The sequence below is a fragment of the Grampus griseus genome (assembly GCF_964374135.1).
Source record: "Grampus griseus genome assembly, chromosome: 16".
NCBI lineage: Eukaryota > Metazoa > Chordata > Mammalia > Artiodactyla > Delphinidae > Grampus > Grampus griseus.
This window is the reverse complement of record NC_139010.1, coordinates 18,143,151-18,163,160: the sequence shown is the minus strand read 5'-3', so window position 1 is coordinate 18,163,160 and position 20,010 is coordinate 18,143,151. Positions and strand designations below refer to the sequence as shown.

At 37.1% G+C, this 20,010-nt stretch overlaps 1 protein-coding gene across 2 annotated transcripts in view; it reads left to right on the top strand.

Moving 5' to 3' along the window:
• The first annotated feature begins 9,113 nt into the window (after positions 1-9,113).
• The window catches only part of JMJD1C (jumonji domain containing 1C), a 211,182-nt gene continuing 200,285 nt past the window's right edge, over positions 9,114-20,010 (top strand). For both annotated transcript variants that reach the window (XM_082673267.1, XM_082673266.1), the window contains exon 1: positions 9,114-9,147. In XM_082673267.1, the coding sequence (XP_082529393.1) occupies positions 9,130-9,147 (18 nt within the window). In that variant the 5' untranslated portion in view covers positions 9,114-9,129. The remainder of the gene's footprint in view (positions 9,148-20,010) is intronic.

The window sequence follows — 20,010 nt, the reverse complement described above, 5'->3', positions numbered from 1 at the left end:
CTAGGAGCAGGATGCTGCATAAATGTGTGTTAAGCCTGTTGTCTGAAGGACAGCCTTTTTTAGAGTGTGTAAGAGATCCAGCTGTGTAGTGTGGGGGTTTGGCATGAACACTCTAAGCTCTGTTTTCTTCAGTTACATCCTTTGAGTGTGTAGGAAGGGGGAAAAGGAATACCATAATGTTTGGGAATCAAGTGTTGAATTGATAGTACCAGCAGTTGCCAGACTGGATCTTTTCCTTGCAGGTGCTGCTGTTCCATACGGCATTATAGTTGTTTTTCGTTGTGTCAGATTTGGAAAAAAGATTTTATTTTAAGGAAAGTTTAAGAAATATAATCTTACATGTAGTTCTGTTTTTTGGTTTTGTAACAATTGTGTATGCCTTAAGATTATATACTGAACTAGTTCTTTAAAATAAAGGATTACAATTTGTGATGAGTTGGTATACACTTATATTTCACCTTAAAAAAAATAAAAAGGCTTTTTAAAAAGTCATCAGGTATTCTAAGAATAACTATGCTAAACCAAAACTTTAAAAAACAAAACATCTGTGCTCTAGTTTTTCTGAATCCACATGAACCACACTTAATGGCCAATACCAATTGCACTGCAAGTGAAAGCCAATTTTTTGTTTATATATAAAAGCTTTAAAGAAAACAATATAGATAATTATTTCTCCAGTAATGTTATCAAATTACAGTAACTTTTCATATTGGTGCTTTCTGATAAAAGTCACATATGAAATTTTATTAGGTGGGGAAAGTTATTAGTAAACTGGTAGCTTTTAAAAATATGTATATGGATAGGACACTAAAACTTATAGGTAAAATTCTAATGAAGCTTGTCTTCATTATGCCTGTGATATTATACATACTGATACTAAAGTTTTGGTGAAGTCACTTTATATGTAGAAAAATTACGTTTTTAAGTGAGATATGGTAAGTAACCATATTCTTACTCATACCCATACTGCTACATTTACTCATTTTCAAAACCAGTAAAATGGAGTTGTGTCTTAAAAAGAGGGGATTAGGTTGCAGTGTGGGCAGCAGCAGGGGAAAATGCATCTAATCAAATTCACTCCTAAAGCCTTTTGGGGAAAACTAAGCTGTTGTTTTTCAATTCATCCAACACAGCTGGCTTTTTTTCTTTCATTGTTGGAATAATTTCTTTTTGTATATTCGATAAAGTGTTTTTCTTTTCATTCGTATCTTTCTTGTATCTCTAAATACTAGAATCATACTCATCTTTTGGGGAGGGTGGTCATATAAGAGCCTTGCAGAAGCTGTGAGGAAGGTTTGAGCACCTAACCTTAGGTGATCTGGTTAGCCTTGAGATCTTTAAACTGAAATTCCTAAATCAGAAAATACAACACACGGTCATGTGCTTTTTTATTTTTTGATTAATTGATGATTTATGGCTGCATTGGGTCTTCGTTGCTGTGCGCAGGCTTTCTTTTTAGTTGCAGCGAGCAGGGGCACCTTTTCGTTGTGGTGCGCAGACCGCATTTAAGATGGCTTCTCTTGTTGTGGAGCACGGGCTCTAGGTGCGTGGGCTTCAGTAGTTGTGGCATGCGGGCTCTAGAGTGCAGGCTCAATAGTTGTGGTGCACGGGCTTAGTTGCTCCACAGCATGTGGGATCTTCATGGACCAGGGCTCGAACCCGTGTCCCCTGCATTGGCAGGCAGATTTTTAACCACTGCACCACCAGGGAGGCCCTCGTGTGCTTCTTAAAATTAAAACAAAGAACTCTTCACTAAGTAAGTTCAGTAGGTAAGGTTTCCTTAATTATTAATAATTTTAGAACATATAGTATTCTGCGTACATCTTAAGAAGTCTAAATATCTTTGTAAAAGTGTGAACTTTTCAGTCTTTCAGTATTTATTGATCACTCTTTACTCAGGTTCTCTCTCAGATTTGGATAGAATCAGTCAATCTTTTTTTTTCTTCATTGATTTGGGATTTATCGGTTTTGTAATTTTGAAATTCTCTAATTTTCATCACAGATATTTGTGACTGTCTTCCATTCACCTTTTAATCTGACTTGAGGGACAAAAGTTAAATGCTTGCAAAAGTTAAAAGAATTGCTTTATTTAGATTTCTTAGCATTTCTTATCTCTCTGTCTCATGTGCATACACACAGACACATACACACACACAACACATATACAGAGCCTCTGCCATTATCTTACCTCCTGATTTCTTTCTTTGTCTCCTAGCAAAACAGAAAAAAAAAAAAAGTTCAACCTAAGGCAGCTGTGAAGGGCCTTTTTCCCCCCAGAAAGGAGTTTAACCAACTATTTTACTAAATTAGTCTAACTATTTTCTCCTTTCCAATAGTTGCCACTGTTTACATAAAAATTTCCTGCAATATGAGGTTGTGTCTCTTCTGTTACTCTCTCCTCAGGAAAACCATGCTTAAAAATCTATACATATTAAGCTAGAATATGTCATATTTTTAAGATGTTATTAAACAGAGGTAAGTTTATTTCATCACTATGTATTTAAGGTGGCAAAACACAAATAAAATAATATATTTTGGTATTTAGCACCAGACCTGTTAAGTACAAATAATTCTGTGACATCAGAATATTGAAGAGTGCTTGTCTTTGACCTATTTTTGCATTATCTCTTTAAGATAAATACATAAACACATGTATTGAAAGATGAGAGTAAGTATTTGGAAATGATATGTCTTTTAGTCTGTCTGATTAAAATGATTTAATTCTTAAGATAGCTCTGAACTAGTCAGTCTTTCAATAATTATTTAGCAACTATTTTGTGATTATTGTTTTGATGTTTCTGCTCTGTGTTGTTGTCTTATCCTTATTTCTTTTAATTAAACCATGTCATACAGAATATATTCTGTTCTTCTTACTGAACCCAGTTTGGGTCTGCTCACCTGCTGTTCAGCAAGCCAATCTACTGACACTGGGTCATGGTAAAGGAAAGTTCAGTGTTTATTGCAGGGCACCAAGCAAGCAGAAACAAGCAGCTCATGCTCACAAGACCTGAACTCCCCAATGGCTTTCAGGGAAGGGTCTTTTAAGGCAACATTTAGAATGAGGGTTGCAGCCTGTGGACTTTATTCCGATTGGTTTATGGTGAGAGAGCAGGGTGTTGTTTTGGGAATCTTAACCATCAACCTTCTGGTTCTAACCAGTCTGGGTCAAATTGTTTTGTATATCCCTTGAGGAGGAACTAACATTCTGTTTTACCTCTGAACTGTTGTTTCAGCTATCATCATTTTTCTTGCTTGACAGCTTTTACTTTGTTTCTTCATTTGTCTCTTTCCTAATTAGTAACTGCTTAAGACTGCTCTTTGGAACTCGGGGAATACCTAGGAGACTAAGACCTTTTTTTTTTTCTTTTTCTTTTTTTTACAAACAAGAAACAGGGATCACGGAGGGGCTTTTGTACCTGGGTGGGGGGCCCTGAAGGGTCCTGCTTGGTTTCATTTCCCCTTTTTCTTTGATACTCCTCAATCCTGAGGGGAGCAGGGTCAGGAGAAGAAAGGGGATAAAGTTTTGGATAGAGAGGTTAATCATAATCTCGGCAGGGTAACTCAGCTTTTGGAAGACTCAGTTTCATTCTTTGATCTTTAGAAAATACATTTTTATCTATTCATGTGACTACCACCAAGATCAAAATACAGAATAGAATGTCTCCAAGACATTACACTTACCTTAGTACCCCTTCCTGATGCTGAAACTCAGCCTCTGTGCGCTGGTGCCAAATTGAATCTCAGAGAGGGGTTTTGTGTGAAGTAGAAAAGAAAAGCTTTATTGCTTTGCCATGCAAAGGGGGGACACAGTGGGCTATTGCCCTCAAAACGTTGTGTCCCAACCTGAGGGATTTGGTGATGAGTTTTATAGCAATGGTTCAAGGGGTGGGGTTGCTGATAAGGATCAGGGTATGTGCAGGGCCAGCCTTCATTCCTTTAATCTGGCCTCAGGTGGTCGCCTGGTGAGCTTCTGTCATTCTCACGGTTATCAAAAGTAGTTAATATCTTCCATTTGTTGGGTGTTTTAGTTTTACAGAAGAGCTCAAAGATACTGTTATGTGTATCTCTTGAGGTGGAACCAGGACCCTGCCCCAAGGCTGCACTATTGTTTCTTGACTGCTTCTCCCTTGTCTTTGCATCTTTAGCAACTTTTTGAACCTGCCCTTTGGAACTCAGGGAAGGTCATGGAGGCTGAAGCCTATTCCCTACAAACAAGAAATGTGGGGCACAGAAAGGCTTCCATGCCTCGGAGCCCCACAGGGTCCTGCTTGGTTTCACTCCCAGTTTATACTGCTTCTCTATTCTGCTTATCTGATTTCTATCCCAATAGATAGTGTTTTGGTGATATATTAATGCAGCCCTAGGAAACTAAGTCATTCATTAATGTTATTGGATCTACCAGAAATTTATTCTTTTTATTGCCATGAAATATTTCATTGTGCGAATACATCACTATTGAGCTCTTCTCCAAATACAGGTATTTGGGTTGTTCCCAGGTTTTTTGGCTTTTGTATAAAGTTGTATTCACTTGGAAATTTTGGCTATTCTCATGGGTGTGTAATAGTATCTAACTGTAATTTTAATTTGCATTTCATTGGTGAGTAATTTGTTGAGTACCTTTTCATATGCTTATTGGCTGTTTGGATAGATATCCTTGTTTTTCAAGTCCCTGATCAAGTCTTATGCAACTGAATTGTTGTTTTTTTCTTTTTGATTAGTAGGAGGTCTTTATGTATTCTGTATATGAGTCATTGACAGGAGGATTTGGGACTAGAGTGAGACAAGTGAGGTACTTAGGGTACAAATTTAAAGAGGCATCCACTCTTGGAGTTGAGTTCCCTCTGCTGCTGGATTGCTTTTCCTCTAAAGCATTCCTGTGGTTCAAAGCATTCCTGTGGTTCACTTTCTAATTCAAGACTCTATTCAAATGTTGCCTCATTAGAAAGGCTATGATATCTAAAATAGCACCCCATTCCGCTGTCATTCTATCATCCTAGATACCTCTGTTTTTTTTCATAGTACTTATCACCAACTGACATATACTTATGTGTATACTTTTTTATTTTTGGTTGCCCTCCAGAAGAAAATATGCTCTGGAAGAGCTGGGGCTTTCTTTTTTTCCCCTGCTGTTTTACCAACTTACTAGAGCAGTGTTTGGCCTCAATAAATATTTATTAAATATTAATAAAATAATGAAGTTGAGAGGAGCAAGTATCTGAAAAAAAGGTGAGTTGCATTTTAGACATGTTAAATATGTATATGGGATTGATACAGATAAGAGATTGAACTAGGTCAGGGATCAGCAAACATTTCCTTTAAAGGACCAAATAGTAAACATTTTATGCTTTGTGGACCTTATGGACTATGTCACAGCCAGTCAACTCTGATATCAAAGTGAGAAAGCATCTGTGGACAATGCGTACATTAATGAGGGTGGCTGTGTTTCAGTAAAAACTTACAAACAAAAACAGGTGATTGGGGACTTCCCTGGTGGTGCAGTGGTTAGGAATCCGCCTGATAATACAGGGGAAAACAGGTTCGAGCCCTGGTTTGCGGCATCCCACATGCCACAGAGCAACTAAGCCCGTGCGCCACAACTACTGAGCCTGCATGCCACAACTGCTGAAGCCTGCACGCCTAAAGCCCGTGCTCCGCCATAAGAGAAACCATCACAGTGAGAAGCTTGCATACCACAACGAAGAGTAGCCCCTGCTCACTGCAGCTAGAGAAAGCCGTTGTGCAGCAATGAAGACCCAACACAGCCAAAAATATAAATAAATAAATAAAACAGGTGATTGGCTTATGGGCCGTATTTGCTGACCCTTGGAATATGTAATAGAGACCTATGAATGTGAGATGTAGGAGCTTGATCTTGACTCAGAAGGTAGTCATGCATATTTTACATTATTAAAGTGAGATGATGAAAGGAACTGTTATAAGAAAATTAGTCTGGTGGTATTAGGTAAGCTGGAGAAAAAAATGCGATTGGAGGTGTTACTGACCTCAGGTTCAGCTGCTCGCAAGCCAATACTTGAGAGAAAAGCATTGGTAGGAAAGGAAACGTTGCTTTATTCAGGAGGCCCACAGCCCGGGGAGATGGCAAACTCATGTTCAGAAACCAACTCTGAAGATTCAGCTCAACAATGAAAGTTTTTAAAGGAAGAATCACGGGTTGGGGGGGCGGTGTGCAGGGAGGGGGGGGATCAGAGTCTTAGTTGTCTTCCACTGTGTGCAGACTTTTTTTTTTTTTTTTTTTGGCGGTACACGGGCCTCTCACTGTTGTGGCCTCTCCTGTTGCAGAGCACAGGCTCTGGGCACGCAGGCTCAGCGACCACGTGGGATCTTCCCAGACGGGGGCACGAACCCGTGTCCCCTGCATCGGCAGGCGGACTCTCAACTACTGCGCCAGCAGCAAAGCCCTGTGTGTAGGCTTTTTTCTGATTAGTTAGTGGTGAGGTAACAGGGTGGTGTTCCAGGAATCTTGTGCTCAGTCTGAAGTTACCATCCTCCACCTGGGTGGGGGCCTTAGTTCCTGCAGAAGAGCTCAGAGGTATCTGTTATGTATATTCCTTGAGGAGGAATCAGGACTCTGCTTTATTGCTGCGCTAGTTTCTTTACTGCTCCTCCTTTGTTTCTGCATTGCCTCTCTTCCCTGATTAGCAATTGTTTGAATCTGCCCTTTGGAACTCAGGGAAGGTCAAGGAGGCTGAATGAAGCCTATTTCCTACTGACGGGAAACCGGGAAAGGATTTGTACCCAGGAGGGCCCCACAGGGTCTTGCTCTGTTTCAGAGGCAGGGAAAACAGTTATGAAACAGGCTTATATAAAGCTTACTTTATGTGAGGCACTGTACTTCCTTTGCCTCTCTCTCTTTTTTTTTTTTATCAGATTATGTTCCTGAATTCCATGTCTTGGTTTATTCTCTTGTATTGGTGGAATATATCCTCCAGTAATTTCTTTAAAAAGACTGCCTGTTTGGACATTTTTTAATGGCTTGTTCATCTGAAAGTATTTGTATTCTGCCCTCAAACTTGACTCACATCTGACTGGATATAAAATTCTGGATTAGAGAGTTCTGAAAGCATTGATATAATATCTTCCAGATTCTGATGTTGCTTTTGAAAAGTCATATCATTCTGCTTTTTGATTCTTTCACAAGAAAGAAGTGTGTAGGATCTTCTCTTTTGTTTGTGCTTGGAAATTTCACAGTAACATTTCTAGATGTACATGCCTTTTCATCTGTGTGCGTAGCTCTTCAGGAGTTGCTTTTCAATATGGGAATTTACGAGTTTCAGTTCTGGGAAATTTTCTTGAATTGTTTACTTAATTCCCTCTTTTCTGAATTCTTTTTTTCTTTTCTGGAACTTTTGTGTTGGGATGTGGGACCATACTGGTCCTCTTTTTACCATATATTTTCTTTGCCTATGTTCTTTTTGTTCTATGAGTAGGAGGAATTTTCAACTTTATAGTCTAAACTTTTTCTTGTGTTTTTCATATCTGCTCTCTTAATTCATTTTCCTTAAACTTTTTTGTTCTCTGAATGGTTATTTTTAAATAACCATTTAAAATTTTTGTTTCTCTCTGTGTTTTAATTATGTTGTTTCTGTTATATTATTGAGACTATTAATATTAGTTTTTGCGTGATTTTTTTGCTTCTTTGTTTTCTTCTCCCTTCAGAGTCTTGTTTTCTTCTAGTCACTTTTTTCTCTGTGTAATTTAGTCTCTAGGTTTTATATTTGATGTTTTCCCCGCATGAAATACTTGATGATTCTTTTTGACTACTCATACTTAATAGCATAACAATTAAAAAGCACTATGGGAGCTCTGAGCATGTGGGCAGGGTTTGTTGACCGTAGTCCTGCCTGTTTGGAGATCAGGCCATGTCCTTGGGGAATACCTAATGTCTGTTTATTTGGGTGTCTTTTATCTTAAACTGGTCAGGTTTCCCATAGAAGTAAACCAGTCTTTTCCCTAGCTCTCAAAAGTTAAACCCTTTGAGGTAAAAAAGAGTGGGAGTGGGAGGGATGGGGTTGGTTTTCAACGTATTTAATTATGTATACTGTAACTTCATCGTCCTGTTTCAGTAATAATCTCATATTATTTTATAAATAATACAAAGTAGTATGGTCCTTGATCCAGAGACCCTCTGATAACTTTTTTCTAAAAACTCTTTTTCTGCCAAAGTGGGAGAGGAGACAGTTGCTAAGCTAGAGCCAGGGAGAGATCTGTGGGTCTGACTGTTGCTGAAATAGACTAATGTAATTCTTCCTATTAGCCCTACTTTACTCTCAACCAATTTTTGACCCTTTGTGGGCTTCTCTGCTCTAAACTGGAGTGTTTATCGTTTATCAGCTTTCCCAAATTCTGGCTTTAGCTTAAGCTAAGCCTCTTTTATTTCATGAAGTCAGCTATGACTACTATTGCTGTTGTTTTAATATTAGTTGATTCTACCCATTTTCCAATCTATTGAAATTGTTTTGAAACTTCATGTTATCATCCAACATGTTAATTATTATTCTTAAATTTGAATCCTATTGAGTCATCTGTCTTGATTAAAGTATGAGGATAGAGGCCTGTGGATTACTTTTGAAGACATTTAATTTTACTCTAGTTCTTGGTAAATACTGTAAATTATGGTGATTTATCCAGCTATGAGTACATATAGTGTTATACTAGCCTACCTAAAAAGAAGAAATTTACTGATAAAGAAGAAGTTGAGGATCACTTATAGCGAAAAAAACAAAAATGCTCCAGGAGTAACCTTTTTATTTTTTTAGTGCTTACAAGCCATCTTCAAACAATAGTCTTTGTACTTTGGATACAGATTGACATTAATGGATTTTCAAAAGCGTTTTAAACTAAAAGGCTACATGCTTTTTTGATACATAATTCTCTTAAATTTTTTTCTTTCAGTATCAGTGCATTTTAGAAATTGCTTTCTTACGATGTTTTACAGATTATACACATTAGAGGTGCATGCCTAATACAGGCTCTGTAGACAAAAACTAATTTAAAAAGTGCCTAGGTATTCTCTTACAGTCTTCTTTACTCATTTCAACTTCATTTACTTTTTAACTATGTTTCTTCTACCTTTTCCAGTTTTCTACTCAATTCTCCTTGGTGGAGAAGATGGATGCAAAAGAGAAGGTGTGAGTAGTTCTTTATTCTCTCTGCATCTGTTAACATTACATCATCTTTTCCATGCAATATTCTTGTTTCTTCCTAGTTCATCCTCTTACTTTTATGCAGCCAATGGACCTGTTTGGTTTTCCTTTGTATTATTTATAAAATTTAGCTTATTCTAACTTATATTATTATTATAAAGTTTATGATATTAATTTATAAACACTTAGTTACATTTCCCTCCTTCCATTATTTATATATGTCCTTCTAAAATCTGGCATCTGAAAACTATATGTAGTCATACTGTTTCACTCACTCATCACCTTCATTAATTCAATTCACTGAAATTATTTAAGTTCCTAAAGTGTATCAGGCCCTGAGAAATAAAATATTGGTAAGATACTACTTTTACTAGTAGAGTTCATATTTTCATAGGGAATATCTTCTACCATTTCTCGTTAGAATTATCTACATCTGTATTATTAAAAACTAACTTTTGCTCTTTGGTCTCTCATCCACATTGTCGAATAGTACTTACTTTTGGAGCTGTATGGTACTAGAATAGTAGACTCAAGTTTGAGTTCTGGCTCTGCCAAATGCTGACTGTGTAATGTTGGATAACTCAATCTTTCTGGGTCTTAGAGTTCTCACTTGTAAAATGTACCTAATATCTACTTGATAGGGTTGAATTGAGAGGATTTAGATGTTAAAAATTAATTGAGAAAATATACATACATATATTATATGAACTTTTTATGTTTAAAAAGCTTTATGATGGTATTATTTTTGTAAGGATTGCTATCTAGATGTTTATTGCAATCCTTTTGAAGTAAGATTCTAAATCTCCTTGGGAGCAAGAATTATGTTGTACCGATCCTTATCCATTGCAACTGGTAAATAGCAATGACTTACAGTCATTGCCTAAATTTGTTGGTTATTTCTTTTCACCCATTTCATTGTTGATATTTCTTTTTATCCATATGTACTGCCTCTGTGTCACTTTAAAATTTAATGTTAAGAAAAAATTCTCCATATGGCCCATTTCTGTTATATACTTATAAGTATTATTACTTCTGTTTATTCTCCTTCCCAAATTGCCATGTTATCACGCTTACGTTTGTGGATTTCTGGATGTCTGGCATCTCTGCTGCTCAGTAATCCTTCTTCTTTACCTGTTTTTGAAAGATAAATAGACATGTTGCTGTATTCCAGTAACAAATTCCTTTCTTTTCATATAGAGAGATTATTTTTACATTTTATGTTAAAATATTAAATAAACGTTAAAAGTTAATGTGTTTAACCACTGGATTATAAAAAAGCCAAGGTTAAAAATACGTGTCTGTGTCCTCTCCCCTCCCCCTTCTCACTCTTGTTTTTGAATGAGATTGGCCAATTTCTCTGATGGTTCTTTTTAAAATTAAATTCACTGTTTTTCTCAATAACTTCATTTTACATATCCTTTCTCTTTCTGACATTTCAGTGCAATGCAATCGTGATCGTGGTGACAAATCTCTAGCCAAACATTTTCTTTTTAGTTTTTATGAAGTACATCGTACTTTAAGGTCAAGGACAAAAAGAAGCCACCAACATGTGTCAGTTACTTTTTTGAGTTCTTTTCTTACATTATCATGTTTAGTCCTTAAAACAGCCATCGGAAGTATTCATTATTACCTCTATTTTGCTAATTTGAAAACTGAGGCTCAAAGAAATTTTACCATTCAAGGTCTCATTGTTCTTGCTGCCAAAGAATATGCTCTCTGTGCTGTAATATATGACCTGAAAAGTAATGATGCAGAACATTGAACATCATTCCGTATCTTCAGTGAAATCACTTACATAACTTCATCATCCAAATTGAAGTTCTTTGGTATCTTTCTTAGATTATAAATAATAATTCTCAGTACTCTTTATTCATTGTTGGTCTGGTTACATTATACTTACCTAGAATGTACGTTGTATGCGTATTTCTGAACTTTTAAAAAGTTCATACAGCTTGGTTAGGTAATGTACATTTGGAAGTAGTAGGACAACTTGTATTACCCTGGGCCAATCTGTTGGGTATCCTAGTGACACTTGTATTTCCAGCTCTTTGACATTTGACCTGTTTTCTCTAAAGAGTTAAAGCACGGCTCCAGAGATTAGTCTGTCCATCTCCCTTTCTCTTGACATTTCTTTAGGTTTCAAACATTGTATTTCATTCCTGTTTTTAATCATTGCAGTAAAACTTTATCTTCTGCTTCTTTTCTACCGTGAGATCAGAATGAGCCTGGTATGTTTTAGGAACAGAAAGAAAATCATAGTACCAAGCTGTAGAGTAAGGGACTAGTAGTTGTAGCAGGTTGAGAAGAGTGCAGAAACTAGATCTTTAGGGTTTTTGTCAACTAGCATAAGTTTAGACTTTATTCTTGTCTCACGAGAAGCTAATAGAGGGCTTTAAAGTAAGGGGAATGATTTGGTATCTTTTTTGAGGTTTTTTTTTTTTTTTTTTTTTTGCGGTACGTGGGCCTCTCACTGTTGTGGCCTCTCCCGTTGCAGAGCACAGGCTCCGGACGCGCAGGCTCAGTGGCCATGGCTCACGGGCCCAGCCGCTCTGCGGCATGTGGGATCTTCCCAGACCGGGGCACGAACCTGTGTCCCCCGCATCGGCAGGTGGACTCTCAACCACTGCGCCACCAGGGAAGCCCTTTTTTTTTTTTTTTTTTTGAGGTTTTAGTATCTTATTCTAGAACAAATGAAAAACCCTAAAATATACTCATTAATGGCTGCTAAAATGTAAATTGAGTGATACAACAACAGAAGTCTAATTTATAGTGTGGTCACTGTGTGATTATAGGTACAGAGATTCTTCCCAGCTTACAGCTGGGGCTCTTGGAAGCTATTTCATACTGTGGAGCAACATGACGGGGAATTAAGCCCTGAAATCTTGGAGTTATCACATCTACTTTTTCCATCCTGATGGGAATAGGTAATTAAGGTATTCCTAAAAACATTCTTTTCAGATGAGTTTTATACATTCAGTCATAATGTTATTCATTTGCTCAATACAAAGCAATAAATATTTTTTAAAGACAGGAGGGAAGGAAAATATATTTTAAAGAGAATGTAAAAAGTGTTTTTTGTAAATCTACCCAATTATTTTGTTCTCATTGTTTATTTTTTTATTTTTATTTTTTTAATTTTTTTTTGCGGTACGTGGGCCTGTCACTGTTGTGGCCTCTCCCGCTGCGGAGCACAGCCTCTGGACGCGCAGGCTCAGCGGCCAGGGCTCACGGGCCCAGCTGCTCCGCGGCATGTGGGATCTTCCCAGACCAGGGCACGAACCCGTGTCCCCTGCATCGGCAGACGGACTCTCAACCACTGTGCCACCAGGGAAGCCCTCATTGTTTATTTTAGATGCTCCCTGGTGGTCTAGTGGTTAGGATTTGATGCTCTTATTGTTTATTTTAGTGGTAATCCATTACTAGGTTTTTAATTAAGGATTCTAGTTTTTAGTAGTATATTAAAATCAATTGGTTTTATTTTCATTTGTTTCTTGAGAGACTGTCCATCTATTTGTAGATGTTATTGTTAGGAGGACGATAACCTTTTCTCTGTTAGGGGAGGGGTGAAGAAGCTAATTTTAGAGGATAGTACTTTTTTTTCCCTAATATTTATGTATGTATTTATTTATTTTGCCTGCTCTGGTCTTAGCTGTGGCACACCGGTCTTCGTTGTGGCATGTAAGCTCTTTTAGTTGTGGCATACAAACTTCTTAGTTGCAGCCTGCACGTGGGATCTAGTTCCCTGACCAGGGATTGAACCCAGGCCCCCTGCATTGGGAGCACAAAGTCCTACCCACTGGACCACCAGGGAAGTCACAGAGGATAGTACTTTTATATTGTCTTCTGTTTGTGTTGTTGTGATGGTAGTTTTACCTGAGTAAGTAAATTATTTGAATTCACTACCTAAAAAAGATAGGATTATGTAAATATGTGAATATATAGAGTATGTCATGATAGATTTTCTCATTAGTAACTTCAGATATTATTTCTTATTCCAGAAATTTGCAGATCATAAGCAACCTATAAACCTTAGAGATTTAATGCATTTACTCTATTCTCACTTCTGTAGAAGTGAGTTTTACAGATTGAATTTCTTAACCCTACTATACTAGAGAGGTTTAGCTTTTTTTACTTGGAATCTTCCTCAGCCACTATAAGTCTGTGTTTTAGAATTTAAAAGTTTCATCTAATAAAAAATAATTCTTAGTCTCCTATAAAAATTCTTATTTTAATCATCAGAGTATTCAGTGATGTGAACTCTGCTTGTTAGGCCCAGCATATTTGTTTTGTTTCCTGAAAGGTGCATTAAATTTAGAAGGCTGACTTATAACTTAAATTGCATTTGTTGAGGAATTGTTTTCATAACTAATATATCTACGTTAAAAAGCATATTAAATGAAAAGTTTCAGTATCAATTATCAGAGTTTTCACTGTGTACCTAAATGTATTTATGGCCCTGTGATCATGTAGCATCATTCTCTATTTTAAGAATGAAGCTTGCTTCTGATGTTTTTACATTTAATATAATGGATTTAGAGATATCCTGTAAATATGTAGAAAGTTGTTTTCTGTAAGAAATTTCCCAATTTAACTTTTAGATAAATTAATTTATTGAAATCTTGAAGCTAAGGAAAAACAGGAAAATTGGATAACAAAAGGATATATTTTTCCAAAATAAATATGTTTACATAATGTTGAATATTATAAAAATATTTTATTCATGATTACTACCAGTTTTCCAAACTTGAAAATACTCTACATCTTGACTTAATAAAATTTACATTATCGATGCTTTTTTTTTTTTTTTTTTTGGCGGTACGCGGGCCTCTCACTGTTGTGGCCGCTCCTATTGCGGAGCACAGGCTCTGGACGCGCAGGCTCAGCGGCCATGGCTCACGGGCCTAGCCGCTCCGCGGCATGTGGGATCTTACCGGACCAGGGAACGAACCTGTGCCCCTGCATCGGCAGACAGATTCTCAACCACTGCGCCACCAGGGAAGCCCCATCGATGCATTTTTTAAAAATAAGTGAATGATATTTATTTATGGCTGCGTTGGGTCTTCATTTCTGCACAGGGGCTTTCTCTAGTTGCGGTGAGCAGGGGCTACTCTTGGTTGTGGTTCATGGGCTTCACGGTGCCGTGGCTTCTCTTGTTGCAGAGCATGGGCTCTAGGCGCGCGGGCTTCAGTAGTTGTGGTGCACAGACTTAGTTATGCTGCGGCATGTGGAATCTTCCCAGACCAGAGATCGAACCCATGTGCCCTGCATTGGCAGGCAGATTCTTAACCACTGTGCCACCAGGGAAGTCCCCATCAGTACATTTTTAATGGTTACTTTACAAAATGTTCTTGTGTTACATACACAGTATTGTTACATAAGGGAGACAAGATTATATAGAAATCCTTGTTTTGATCACTTGTATTTATATTTCATTGGGCAAGTTACTTAATTCTCTAACACTGCTTCCTCAATTACAATAAGTTTAACAGTATTTACGTAACTTATAGTGATGTGCTAATGATGAAATGAGAGAATTCATGAAATAGTCAGCACTGATTTTGGGCAATAGGTACTCCACACTGGTTTTGTTTTGTTTAAGACAATATGACATTTGTTTTAATGCCTCCGTTCTGATAAATGTTGACTAGGCCGATTTTTTTTTTTAAATCTTTTCGTTTTGGCAGACTTTCATAACAGCCTTTTCACATCCCTCCCACTCCTACCACTATATAGTAATTTAAGCCATTTTTAGCTATGCTGTCTCAATGTGCATTTAGCCAGTAAGACTAGGAAATGGTTTAAAGGAAGGATAACTGAGATGAAGGGTAAGATAAGAATAATTACTTAAAGGTAATTTTCTTCCATTAACTTTTTTTTTTGTGGTACGCGGGCCTCTCACTGTTGTGGCCTCTCCCGCTGCGGAGCCCAGGCTCCGGACGCGCAGGCTCAGCGGCCATGGCTCTCAGGCCCAGCCGCTCCGCGGCACGTGGGATCCTCCCGGACCGGGGCACGAACCCGCGTCCCCTGCATCAGCAGGCGGACTCCCAGCCACTGCGCCACCAGGGAAGCCCCATTAAGTTTTTTTAAATTAATTTTTATTGAAGTATAGTTGCTTTATAGTGTTGTATTTGTTTCTTGCTGTACAGCAAAGTGAATCAGTCATACGTGTACCTATATCTACTCTTTTTAAAATTTCCTTCCCATTTAGGTCATACCTGTTTTATACATAGTAGTGTATATATGTCAGCCCCAACCTCCCAATTCATCCCACCCCGCCTTCCCTCTTCCATTAACTTTTTTATTTTTCAAAAACCTTCAGTGTTATTTTAAAAGTGGTATTTATGTTCATTCTTGGAATGAACATTATTGCACCACTCTTGGATAATTTTCATTAGCATTTTTGCAAATTGCTTTTCTACCTTCACATATTTTATAGTGAAATTGTAGTATAATAGAACAGCAATGAAAAGTTGTAGGCCCTGGGTTGGGTTGATCGATTGGTCCAGCTTGAATATGTCAGAGTGAGCTGGAAATATAAGAGGTAGTGTTCTAGGAGTGAAGTGTTTGAAATCGAGGATATGGAGAAAGTATATAACCAGGGAGAGGGGAGGGGCGTGGTTGAGGTAGGATGGATGATCAAGGAAGGAGTATGGTCTGTGCAGTGGGGAATAAAGAGAGACCTAGTCCAACTCTAAGCCCAGTAGTAAAATGAATCCGGGAAGGAAAACAGTCATAATATGAGAGGTTACCAGCAAAAAACAGTGGTTTTGAAGAAGAGCCATACTTCATTTAGAGGAACAGGGCAAAGGATACAAAATTCAGAGAACAGGTTGAGGATATGCTGGATTTTTGCTGGTATTATTCCAGAGATCATTGTGGTAGGTTTTCAGGAGTTATGTTTTAGAATGCTGTAGGGCAGAATTAATGTTCAAGAGTAACCAAGGAGGGCTCCCCTGGTGGCGCAGTGGTTAAGAAGCCTCCTGCCAATGCAAGGGACACGGGGTTCGAGCCCTGGTCTGGGAAGATCCCACATGCTGCAAAGCAACTAAGCCCGTGCACCACAACTGCTGAGCCTGCGTTTTAGAACCCACGAGCCACAACTACTGAGCCCACGTGCTGCAGCTACTAAGGCCGCGTGCCTAGAGCCCATGCTCTGCAAGAAGGGAAGCCACAGCAATGAGAAGCCCGCTCATCACAACAAAGAGTAGCCCCTGCTAGCCACAACTAGAGAAAGCCTGCATGCGACAGTGAAGACCCAATGCAGCCAAAAATAAAAAAACAATTAAATAATTTTAAAAAAAAGAATAACCAAGTAAAGTATTTTGTGTTCATACTTTCCTTTGCTAGAATTGGAGCTCTCTTTTTATATTGGCATTATTTCAGAGATATTTGTAATTGGTGGTGCTACATTTCAGTCTCAGCAATAGGAGATGATGCAACAAAGGATTTTATGTTTTGACAAAAGGAGTGGCAAAGTTTTTGGATGGGGATTGGGAGCTGGGGAGAGAACCTGTGTATTGAATAGCTAAAATAGTTCAGTGGATAGGCAGTTTGTTTTTTTGTTTTTTGTTTTTTGTTTTTTTGCGGTGCATGGGGCTCTCACTGTTGTGGCCTCTCCCGTTGTTGAGCACGGGCTCCGGACGCGACACGCAGGCACAGCGGCCATGGCTCACGGGCCTAGCCGCTCCGCGGCATGTGGGATCCTCCTGGATCAGGGCACGAACCCGTGTCCCCTGCATCGGCAGGCGGACTCTCAACCACTGCGCCACCAGGGAAGCCCTGGATAGGCAGTTTTAATTAAAAAGTTAACGTAGGTTCATACAAATCTCCCTTCTAAGAATGGTATCACTGTGAAGTATAATAGAAGACATCCTAGACGCTTCATCAGTGTTTCTATTTTCAGTTTTAGTCACAACCCTTAGTATGTGAAGAACCTTTGGATACCTCTGTGATAACAGTTTTGTCATATGTTAAAATAATATTCATCTTTTTTTCTTCATGGGGTTATAGTGAAAATAGAATGACACAATGTATTTGAAAACTTCTGTTGTATTGCAGTTACATGTAATAGGCACTTACAGAGTTTCCACTGAGTGTAAAACACAATGAATCAGTAAATAATGATTCAGCCACTATCTGTAATCAAAAGATCAATAATAAAATTTCTAATTTTGTCTGAAAGGTTTACCTTGAAGCTTCATTACTTTGATGACTAAAGTAAATGTTGGGTTAACTTTTGAAAATAGTCTGGCCTAAATATTTTTTCTGACTGTATATTAATTTTTTAGTAGGTTTATTGAAATATTTTTATGTGGTAATATTTACCTATTTTAAGTATACATTTTAACATAACTGTTCCCTCATGTCCCTTGGCCGTAAGTCCCCACTCCTGACCCCTGATCTCTCTTCTGTCAAAATAGTTCTGACTACCCTAGACTTTAACATAAACAGGCTCACACAATATATAGACTTTTGCGTTTGCCTTATTTTTTTTAGCTTTTTTCCCCCTTTATTTTGTTCATCCATTGACCATGTGATACACAAATATTTAAGTTGATTCCGCTTTTTGAAATTTATGGATAATGCTTTTCTGGACATGTGGATACAAATCTTTGTGTTGAGTATCTTTAGTAGATGCCTTGGAGTAGAATTGCTGGTGTGTATGGCAATTATGTAACATAATTATATAATTATTTTAATAGCCAGATTTTGGGGCATAGCACCTGGGGAATTAGATTGCTTGCTTATGTTTGTGTTTGAACAGACAAAATCTTCTATTGAAGATTTTGGTTGTGCCCCTTAATCTACTTCCTTGATGGTCATTAATTCAAACACATGCTATGGTTAAAGAGGAGCTCAACCCTGCCTTCTTCTTGACAGATTTTTAAATTTTAGCTATGCTCTCATGTAAAATATCCCCTCTCCAGGTTTCAGCAGAGCTCCCCAGTCTTTATCAAAACTCAACTGCAGTAAAAATTAGGGTAGATTACTTAGTATACTCCATCTTCCAGATAGTCTAAACCTGCACTGTTCAGTAAGGTAGCCCTAGCCACATGTGACTGTGGAGCACTTACAACGTAGCTTGTGTGACCTGAGATCTGATGTAAGTGTAAAATACACACAAATGTTGAGGACTTAGTATAAATAAGCCTAAAATATTGCATGAATTGTTTTTGTTGATTGCACATTGAAATGATATTTTCATATATATATATATTTGAAAATATATTAGTAGAATTTACCTGTTTTTCTTCACTTTGTAAATGTGTCTAACAAAATTTAAAATTACATATTGGATCACGTTTGTAGTTCATGTTGATTCTCTAGAATAGCACAGCTCTAAACTTACCTTCAGATGAATCTACAGATTAATTATTTATACTCCGTTGTTTTAGCCTGTCATAGAAAGTGATACTAAAGTGTACATAGGCCACTCGTAGGACTCCAAATTAAATGACTGCATTTATTGTATCAGTGATAATAATGCAATTATGGACATGTTTTTATATCACATAGTGAATACTGGCTTATTTAACTCATTATCTTTTGCTTGGCTCCTAGAAAGCTTTAGCTCCTCTGACAACCATAAATGCCATTAGGTAACGAACATTTGTGTACTCAGTCATACCTCTGGATTTATTGTGAAACACATACAATCTAGAATATGTACAGATATCCTCGTATCTTATAGTCTAAGAAAATATATAATTTCTCTTTCATTTTGAATGCAGTTCAGTTTGATGTATCTTTTGGGGAACATATTTTTTTTTTTCTATGGAGCACATGTTTGGGAACCTTTCCCTATAGAGAAAATAAGTAATTGTGGGAAAAGTTTATAGGATAGCCTGCCATATTCTCGCATAATACAGGAATTACTTATTTTTTAACAGAATAGTCTTGGTTGATCGTGTCACATGTGAAATCTGTAATTACAGAAACCATTACATTTATTAATTTATTTTTTGATTGTATATTACATACATATCCTTTCATTTATAACTCCTCACATGATAGCTTACTATCATTTTGAAAATATATTAGTAAAATTCATGTTACTCTTCAGTTTTAAAATTCAGCTAACAGACATTTTTAAATTCTTAAGGATTTTGTAGTTTTTAAGAAAAAGACTTAAAAAGAAAACTGCATCAATTGGAATTAATTAAAATCTTTAGATTTATTTATAAATAAGTCTCATTAAAATGCTAAGTGAAGTGAACACATATAAATCATTTTTAAATGTTTGAGTCATAATTTAGTGTTTTAGTGTGCAACCAAATAATTCTGGATACAAAGACTGTTACCCTCTCACTCTGAAAATGAAGAAAACGATACATTGTACTACAGAAAGAGGTAGAGCTGGTCTGTCTAATATGGTAGCCACCAACTACATGTGGCTTTTGAGCTCTTGAAATGTGGCTAGTCCCAGTTGAAATGTGCTATAAATATAATATACAAACTAGATTTTAAAGACTTAGTATGAGTAAAAGAATGTAAAAATCTCAACTTAAAATGTTGCTTACTTGTTGAAATTATAACCTTTAGATATTTTAGCTTAAAATATATTTTAAAATTTCACCTGTCTTGTTTTTCCTTTTTTTATGTGGCTACTAGAAAGTTTAAATTTTCATTAGTTTCATTAGTTAAAATACAATTCTAAAAAATATTCAAGCAATGCAAAAGAAGGCAGACAAAGAGGAATAGAACAAAAATAATAATAATTATTATTTTTAACACAAGTCAATCTTCATTGAAAACTGCAGTATTAATACATAACAATTCTTGTTACAATAAATGTGCTTTTAAGAATTTTAAATCTGAGGGCTTCCCTGGTGGCGCAGTGGTTGAG